This window comes from Notothenia coriiceps, unplaced genomic scaffold, assembly GCF_000735185.1.
Source record: "Notothenia coriiceps isolate Sejong01 unplaced genomic scaffold, NC01 NC01_scaffold00034560, whole genome shotgun sequence".
Lineage (NCBI taxonomy): Eukaryota > Metazoa > Chordata > Actinopteri > Perciformes > Nototheniidae > Notothenia > Notothenia coriiceps.
In genome coordinates this window covers 26,932-36,578 of record NW_011367261.1, presented here as the reverse complement: position 1 = coordinate 36,578, position 9,647 = coordinate 26,932, and the positions used below count along the sequence as shown (strand labels likewise).

General features: G+C 39.0%; 1 protein-coding gene across 1 annotated transcript; it reads right to left on the bottom strand.

The window, feature by feature from the left end:
* Window positions 1-2,408: 2,408 nt before the first annotated feature.
* On the bottom strand, window positions 2,409-9,229 carry LOC104962348 (rod cGMP-specific 3',5'-cyclic phosphodiesterase subunit beta). Its single transcript, XM_010790784.1, has 23 exons — window positions 9,071-9,229; window positions 8,583-8,894; window positions 7,787-7,939; window positions 7,045-7,134; window positions 6,815-6,955; window positions 6,629-6,703; window positions 6,422-6,486; window positions 6,256-6,322; window positions 6,105-6,152; window positions 5,826-5,975; window positions 5,526-5,669; window positions 5,329-5,394; window positions 4,997-5,146; window positions 4,806-4,913; window positions 4,548-4,657; window positions 4,096-4,183; window positions 3,914-4,014; window positions 3,682-3,789; window positions 3,540-3,603; window positions 3,376-3,450; window positions 2,925-3,008; window positions 2,650-2,788; window positions 2,409-2,455 (listed from the first exon to the last, which is right to left on the bottom strand). Exons 1-23 carry the CDS (start codon window positions 9,227-9,229, stop codon window positions 2,409-2,411), a joined length of 2,544 nt encoding a protein of 847 aa, XP_010789086.1.
* Window positions 9,230-9,647: the final 418 nt, after the last annotated feature.

The following is a 9,647-nucleotide window of genomic DNA, read 5'->3' as shown; positions in this document are numbered from 1 at the left end:
ATTGCAGGTTTTTTTTGTTCTAAAGGTTTTTATTTGATCGCTCGTGGGCAGGAACTTTGTAGTAGGGGGGTAGGTAGCCGACCCTGTTAAATAGGGTTGCTGAGTGTGTCCACTCAAGCCATCCCCCGTCTCTCTGCCAATCACAGAGCTGGCACAGTGATGCTGGGTCAGTGTGCGGGCCTGTGGTTGGGGAGCAGAGGGGGGAGGGTGGGGAAGTTGTGACGTTGACCCTGCTTTGTGTGTGTGAGTTAGTGAAGTTGGACTACGAGTATGATGAACCTGCACCTGTAAACTGTAATCTGTGACCGGTATGCGATCAAGAGTCTTATTAAAACCCAAATAACTTGAATCCTGTTTCCGATCCTTTGTCGAACGTTACAATATATATCACTCAAGTATAACAGGCCCCTACATGTACTCTCTTTATTTGTTATGCCTTTAGTTTAGTAGATATCTACAAACATAGAGTCGATATTTTTCTAAAACCATTTAGTGCTTCACATAATAAAATACACAACGTGTGTGTGTGTGTGTGTGTGTGTGTGTGTGTGTGTGTGTGTGTGTGTGTGTGTGCATGTGTGTGCGTGCGCGCGAGCATAGATGCGGCGGACAGACAGGTCTCAGTTGGTTTGGTGTCCTCTGCTTACTTTTAATAATTGTAAATAAAACGTTTGGCCCGTAATTTAATTTCCTCATTGTAGCGACCAGAGAGGGGGGCTATATCTGATAGTGTTACGTTATTATGAGAGTGCTCTCATACTTGTTTGAATCTGAAATTGTATATATTTATATAATTATATATGTGTGTGTATGTCCGCATCTGTAGCCTGTTATTGTCTCATTATACCGCACTGTGAATAAATTAAAAGTAAATATACAAGTCATCAGTTCTGCACATCAGACAGTGCTGCTGTGCCTCCTGTCATCATTAATGGACGTCTCTTTAAAATGACTGCTTACAGGAGAGGATTTCTAATTTCTCTAACCGCCTGCTGCTTCCACTCCTCTCTCCTCGGTTCCCCTCCTTGACTCCTCCGCTCGATCTCCTGTGGGCGGGACTAAGACACGAGGATAGGAGTCGAGGAGGGGAATTAGAGAATTGAGAGTAAAGGTGTGTATGTGTGTGTCCTTCAGTAGGAGATGAGCCTGTTTGTAATCCTGGCCAAGCAGCAATCCCAGGATTGGGGTCAGGGACCAGTAGTAAAAAGTGCAGTGTTGACAGAAATGTTCCCTAAATACTCTTGCGTTGTGTTCTGTTAAAACCTTCTTACATACTCTACCTTACCTTGTTGCATAAACAGTGATGCTATTACATTGTTAAAGGTAATTTCATTTTGCTGACCCTCAAAATTAGGATAGTGTTATTTATATGATGTAATTCAAAAGTAATTTATTTTGGTTTCCAGGCAAGTTTCAAAGTGTGAAAAGTAATTTACGGAAATAAATTCACACAGTTATCTCGTAAAAATATATTTGCTTTATTTTTGTCATCAGTGTATATGTGAAGAGGCAAGCTTTACAATACTGACCAGCCCGTGATTCTACGTATATATTTTTTATGGGTATATCCACTGCATAAACACTTGTATCTGATAAATGCAAGCTAGTAAACGTAACTAAATATATATATATATTTCATTCATCTACATTTGGCTCTCTGCAATCAAGGTAAACAACACTAATTTGTAAATGGTAAGTGACTGGAAGGAGTGAACATGAAATGATCATTTTAAAATATATGTACAGTACAGTAGTTCAACTATATATCTACTCATTTTCTAAAATGTGCATTCTGAACCCCTAAATGAATATCATATTTATGTACAATTTACAGTTTGTTTGAAAACAGCTCCAAACAAGATATACCATCTGCTGTGCCTTGGACTTTGCATTAAAGAATTGTATAATGTGTTACATAATATTGTACATGGGCATCACGTACAACACAGATTAACACACATCTTTTTTCAGTATTGCATAACTTCAAAGAAACTGTGGAAAGAAATGTTTGTCCCAAAGCAAACAAACAAGCACCCATAACCATATCTGCACCATCTGAACTAACAATAATCCTTAACATTTAAGGAAGCTGATACTATATGGGGATGAGTGGGTGATAACCTGAGATTCAAAAATCACCCTTACCCTTGATCCATATCTTAGTCATGACTATTTCTGGGTTTTTTCCAAGAGTTCCTGTCTTCAATAAAAAAAATGTTAAGTGTTCCTTAAAGATAAACGTTTTTCCTTCTTTCGATTCAACCAGTTTGTCTGAAAAAATGCTTCCACTATTTGCATTTACTCTAGTTTCCCCCTTTATTTCATGTTTTCCTGGTCAGTAAGACTGAAGTCAGTCTGTCATAGGTTGCCCGTGTGCCTTCCCATCGCGTGAGAAGCTTTCCGACCTTTTAGCACATTGAGCAAGTCTTGGAGCCTCCACTGGGGTTTTGAGGAGCTGGTAGAAAAAGACATACAAAAGAAAATATTCAATATTTTCATAAATCAGCACATTGGTATAGGCTATCATCAACAGGTGATACAAAATGTTACGCAATGGCACAAATATGAATACAATTGAAAACAAATCATTGCAATGCTTCTAAAACATTTCACAGTTGTGCGATATCAAAACAATCACTGCACCTTTACTGGTCTCTTTAGCTGCCTTCTCGTCCTCTATGGCTTTGAGTGATGCCTCATACACCTCTTTTCTAGCATTCCACTCCTTCCTGTTATTCAGGATGCCGTCCAGCATGGGCTTGATTTGTGGGTGGAAGCGGTTAAACTCCTGAGAAGAAGGGGACAAATCACACTTAAAAAAACAAATGCAAGGATAAAAAAAGGACTTTAGGAGAAGGGGGTTATGATGAAAAAAAGGTTAACTGAACAGACGCAAATAATCAGACTGCAATACTAAACATTACCTTATAGACAAAAGTGCAGACAAAGTCAATGAAGCCACACTGCATCTTTGGAAGGTCTGCTGACTTGTTCCTGTCCATCATGGGCTGGTGGGAGGGACAGGCAGTGTTTGAGTAAAAAATATATCAACATCAAAAAAATCTATAACTTCTTGTTACTAAACACACCTGCCTGACATCATCTCTTTTCTTCCTGGTTATTTTCAACATTCTTATGTTAAGTAGCCTAATAAGCACAAAGTTTGATACGGGAGAGTCATTTTAAATCAGTTTAATCAACATTTTGTATATGTGTCATTTATATTATAATTTATTTAAAATGTCTGTGTTTAGGACATTTTATAAACCATATGTAGCCTACATTCACTGATACTAACATATGCTTTCTCATTAGGCACATTTTCAACAAAGATAAAAATCAAGACATATTTACGAAAACTATTTGTAAACTCACGATAGGTTGCTGCTCAAGGACTGTCCTCTCCAAGTCACCCTGCTCCCAAAACTCTGCTGCTACAGACAAGGCAACCTGAAAGAGACACACACAAATAACACATTCACACAAAACAAAAAATACTCAGCTAGACACTGATTTATGACATATTTTCTTCTTCTCACCCTGCTCTGCACCTCCCAAGGCTTGGCGATGGCTGACAAGTCACATGCGGTCATCATCATTGCCCTGAAAAAAAGATTTCTTTTAGAGGATCAGATATTTTTTAAAGGAACAAAGAACAACTTACATGCTCGTTGCACTCACATGACAATTTCTTTTCTGGTTGTTTCAAGGGACATGAAGTCGACCCACTTCTTTTCATCCTCGTATGTGTGGGAAAGATCCACAATCTTCTGAAACATTGTTCTTTTCCTGGCAAAGTAGGAGGAGAGGAGTCATTTAACCATTAATCATTATGTGTTTTTATGGTTTAAAAAAACCAAGAAAGAGCGAGGTAATAATAAAGTAAAGTGAGACTATAAGAGATTCTGCTTACTTGAAATAAAGAGCCAGGTCAGTGGCGATGATGGCGATGTCTGTTAGATGAATCACATGCTCAACCTGGCGCCTGTTAAGGTTCTGGTAGATATTCAGTGACTGTGGATAGGATGAGACGGATGGGCGTCAGTTATAGACATTTCAATGATGTTCCAGTCTACTTCACCTCTCCTTTCTTACCTCGTCAGCTAAGAGAAACTTTCCCATCTCTAGATGGTGTCGTTCCAGGATGGAGGAGCCATGGAGCTTAGCCATAGGGTTGCCAGATCTGTTGGCATAGATACATTCAAGATTAACAACAATATCATCAGTTTTAAGTCTAAGGCTTAAGCATTTACATATCAAAGGACTTTATGGGCCTTTTACAAACATTTTTCCCGAACTTCTAATATACTTTTTTTTTTTTTCTTTGTTCTATTAAATTGTTTTATTCTCTTCAAGTGTAGATTTCGAAATATGATAAAGTGTGTTTACTGTCAGCAAACCATGATATTAAGCAGTATTATGGGACTGAGACACATCAGTGTTACTATTGAACCTCTCTGATTATCTCTATTGGCAATGTGTATTTATTTGTGTGTAGATTGTATTATTTTTACACTAAGAAATGTAAAAAAATCAACAGCACTTACTTGACTTGGTACAAGTTGTTGGTCCCTCTGTGATCAAGATCATGGAGGAAGCCTGCCGTTATCATGGCCATCACCTCCAAGTCAGTGTAGTACCGCTTTAGCAATCCCGTCTGAACACACACAGAGAGGTCATAACAAAGAAAATCATAACATTTTGTAGATAGTTCACCTTATTTAGGCTTCCAGGCTTTAAAATGAACATAATAGTGCTTGCCGACATTTAAATTCAGAAGAAAATGATATATTAAAAAGCGCTACCGTTAAGAGTGTAAACATGGTCTGGCCCACATTGAAGCCGTGACGCCAGTTGTGGTAGGTGATTTTTCTGTAGCCTTTACTGAGCGAGTACATGAACCGAACCAGCGCCTGACGGAAGAGAACTGATGAGTCAAATGGTCTTTGTTTTTTTATAATCAAGTTAAATAATATTATCTGTGTGCCAAAACCACCTCTTGAGGGACCTGGAACTTCTTGACAACCCCGACCTCATAGTACATCTGCACCCCGCACTTCACCAGCTCCATCTCTGTGCAGTTAAAATCCGAAAAGTGGAACTCGTAGATCTCAAACTTTTTTATGAGAGGAGGTAGGTCTTTTTTCTAAAAGGGAGATTAACATAACAAAGCAGAGTAAGATGAAACTGTGTACACGGCACATTCATAGCAGAATGTGAAGATAGTTATGCTTAAATATAGGAAAATGATAATTTGGCTACTCTCCTAAAGATTAGGTTCTACTTAGGCACATTGTATGTTTGGACACTCAATTACAGACAAGTTACCAGGATATCCAGGAGCTCCTCCTCTTCACAGTCTCTGGGCTCACGGCCGTACACTTCTCTGGTGTTCTGAGATAAATTAGAAAAAAATGAAGGTTTTACTGCAAGTATGAATTGACTGAATAACAAGCCCAACTACATAGGTAGTTATAGGATATCATACTGAAAAGCAAATGTGGAAAACATTAAAAAGAACTGACCAGGACATCCTGAATCTCATCATCCCGGCATTTGATGTGGTAGAGCACCATGTCTTGAGCGATGTCTTTCCTATTCTCCAGCTTGTTCATCTTGTCGTAAGTGTCCGGGTTTAAAACAGACCAGCCCAGGAACTGGGTCAAAGCCTGAGAAAATAGGGTTCGGGAAGTGAGCAGAATGCACTGTGTAACTCACAGAAATTCATTGCTACACTTTTATTATCATTCCAAGAAGAGCTGTATTACAGTTTCTGATTTCACAGCATAGTGAAGGACTATATAATGCATGCAGAGTTAATATACCTCCATGAGCTGTTCATCCTGATCATCAAAAGGCTTTCCGTCTTTTCTGTTGTAAAAAGTGGCCACACCAACTATCTCTTCTTTTTTGTTGACGATCGGCAGCGAGAGGACATTTTTTATGGTCCAACCACTGCTGTCGAGCGGCTCAGTCTGAAATAATGCATCGACAAGCAAAAGCATGTGATACTCGATGAAAATCTCTAAACATACTTGACTGTTTTATTGCAAAGCCATCTTTTTTTACCTTCTAGCTAAACTTAGCTGTCTTAAGTCTCTTACTTGAAACTTGAACATCTCGTCAGCAGCTGTATTCATAATGTTACAAATCTGAAAAACAGAAATAAAACATATTGATCGAGGTGGAAGATGTGTGAACACATTAATTAGTTTTTACCTGATTTACTGGTTGTAGTAATGTAAAGAAACTCACAAAACCGCTCTCAGCAACATAAGTAGGCAGACCGCTAATCAAGGCCCAATGATCTGGAGTCGGATTTCTGTGTGGCAGTAAGGCAAGAGGAAAGGTAAGCAGATATTAACACAGATTTCTTTTTAAAAAACAATAATAATCAGACTAAAGGAAACTTATGACTTACGGTATTACTTTGATGTCTTCTTTTCCGTGTAGTATATAGTCAATGACTTTGTAGAAAATGATCTCCTGGAAGAAAAAGTAAAACACAGACGTTATGTTTAAATGGAAAAAAAGACCAAGCAATGTATCTAATATTTTCACTGCCAAGCGAAGTTATACAATGGATTAGTGATGATAATGTAAGTCAAATTAGATAAAAACATTGTACCCTGCCATCAGGAGTGACAGGACCAGAGTACGGGGCCTGCTCCCCCATCAACACAGGCCAGATATCAAAGAACTCCTGAAAGGAAACAGACACAAAATTGCAGAGAAAAATCAGCACCTCAGGGTAACAAAGGCAAGAATGCAAATCATGGGATATTTCAGGAAGGGGCACAGAAATTCCCTGTACCTTCTCCTTCGTCATGTCTAGTAAACCAACAGAGTAGCGGTCGCAGTTGAGGTAGGCTCGGACTGTGTATAAGGCCTTGTGAAACTGTCGCTCAATGTCTGTCAGCTCTTCAAACACCTTGTTGGCAGACCACAGCAGCAGCTGGGGAGTACAGCACACACACAGCAGTCATGAAAAGCATTCGGTAATGCAGCTTTTGCTGTTTTTCAGTAGAATGAAAATCCACTCACCTGTCCTTTACGAGTCTCACAGTTGTGGAGGTAACTGAGGTGGTAGATCTTCAAGTTCAAAGTTGCAATTTTCAGAAACTTTGAAAAAAGCTTAATGGACAATCAAGAGAAAGAAAAGCGATATAAAAACATTGTAAAGACACACAAAAACACAATTTAACATACATTATACATATTCAAGCAATAAACAACTTAAAATGTCCCACCTGTTTAGATCCCTAATACTCTCTGTATTTACAGACATAACTAATAGACTGACTATATCAAGTAAATATTTGTAATGTTTTAAACTCACATTGCGCTACTGTAAAGCTACATGACTCAAAGCCTTATGACAAAACTGAGGCACATACAAAGTGTGACTTAGTGTTTTTTTCTTTATCTGCAACAAGCCAAAAGAGTAAGAGTGATCTTGAAAAATTTAGATTTTCTAAAAACGAAATTTTATTCAATGGTTTAAAAGGAAATCAAGATATTCAGGCAGATAGCAACCGTAGCAAATACATATATAAATACATTAACCGCTTTTTAAGCATTTCCTTCTGAAGAACGTGCTATAGAAATATTGTAGTAAATATCTTGATTTCTGCTGCAGCTATTATTTGCGTTCAACCTGTTATTGTTGTGCTTATTTTGTTGTGTAATGTTAAGAACAGTACTTTGCCTGCTCTTAATATCTATATTGACAAGGCCTCTGTACGTCACACTGATCTGCTTTAAGGTTATATTTGCTTTTGCTCACATCTTCATCCTCAGCAGTGAAGTGTGGTCCAGTGGTCTTGTTTAGAACCATGATCACAGCCACCAAGTCTTTGCCGTTGAGGATGGGCGAAGCCAGAATGCTCTGGGTCTTATATTCTGTGAGGTCGTCGACAAATGAGCTGAAGTGCGGGCTCTAAAAGACAGAAAATACATGTGTTAAGTTTACTGTTTAGAAAAATACTAACAGGACTTAGAAGTGTCTAGTTCTTTAAATGCCACATGGTAGGTAGGTCTTAGCCACTAAAGTATTAAAATTTTGAACGAAACCAGGATAATTATTGTTCCAGTTCCCTATATGGAACATTTATTTTATGAGTCCCGGTGCTAGATTTTTTTTTTTATTATGAAACTGACGTTCAATTGAAATGGGTAAAGTAAAGTTGTTTTGATCTGTTTCCTGCTGACTAAATGTCAGAGGTGTGTAATCCACAGCTAGAGCAGAGGCTGTTGGGATCTGGAAATAACTGGATCATGTCTGACAAGGGGATTTACTATCTCGCTTCAACAAGTATAAATACTTGTACATTGATATTCATTCATTTATGTCCCTCTTACAAGGTACAGTGACTTTAAGAAATAGGCATGCTTGCTACAAGATTAATATGTTATTGTAATGAAGAAAAACATTTATTTATTAGATAAAACCACAACATGTGTAGGGAATTAATAATTGAAGGCTGTGGCCTCATCTGGTGGTTGTTTCATGAATAACACTGTGACAGACTCTTTTCCAAGTTTAGGAATTCTGTTAAACGTTGCATTTTTATCCTACTAACCTCTGTGACATCTTTCACATTAACAGTCTTCTTGGTCAGGGCCACATGTCCGATTATTCCCATGTCCAGCGGATAGAAGATCTCAGAGTCCGGTGGCACCACACAGTCATCAAACTGTGCCTCTGTGCTGACATTGAAGAGCCTTGTGGCCAGCTCCCCGATGCCGTTCCTCTGCCGGTACATGAACAAGCTGCAGCGGTCGGCGTGGATGAGCGCAGTGACTCTCTTCAGGATCTTGAACACAACCTTTTCCACGTTGATGTTCTCCTGCATGTCTTTGATCAGGTCATACATGATTTTGCTTTCTTCAACCTTGAAACAAAGTGAAAAACTACAATTGTTAGAATTCGGTTTCACTGGAGAAAATTAGGAACTTCGTAATACATACAAAAGGTTTGTCAGAGGTTATATTGTATGAAACTATATGTATGTGTGGTAACTGTGACACAACCTCTCCTAAATAAAAAACTTGAAATTATTAAATGTACCTGAGCAAGCTCCTGGAACTGGCTGAAGTCAATCTGTGTGTCTGGGAGTCCTGACACCTTCGACATGGAGGCAGGGCTCATCTTCTTAGCAAAGTACTGTTTAGCAAATGAAGGGTTTTCCTTCAGGAAGTTCTCCACGTCTTCCTTCTGTGCACACATTGTTCTTCCTTCCTTCTCTCCTTCCAAATGTTCCTGTCTTCTCCCTCTTCAGAGTGACGGAGCTCCCGCTCGGTCCAACACTTCCCTGAGCGAGCTACTTCCAACTTCTCTGAACAAAAGCACAAGAAAAGAGAATAAGCAAAACAAAGCACTTCGATTCCGGTTTATCCAGATACTACCCTAAAGAAAAGCAAATCTTACCCAGGTATTACACACAAAGGGGGGAAACAGAAGTGGACATATCCAAATGCAAGTATAATCCCCTCTGTTAGTGGGATGAGGGAACTGAGTGAGGGAGATCCCTGAGGAGAAGGCGGAGGGCTGAATCCAAACAATCCATCTGTCATCAGCAGATAGTGCTGAAGGTTAGCAGGGATCTGCCTCTGCTAAACTCATCAGCTGATCTTCTAGGAACGGA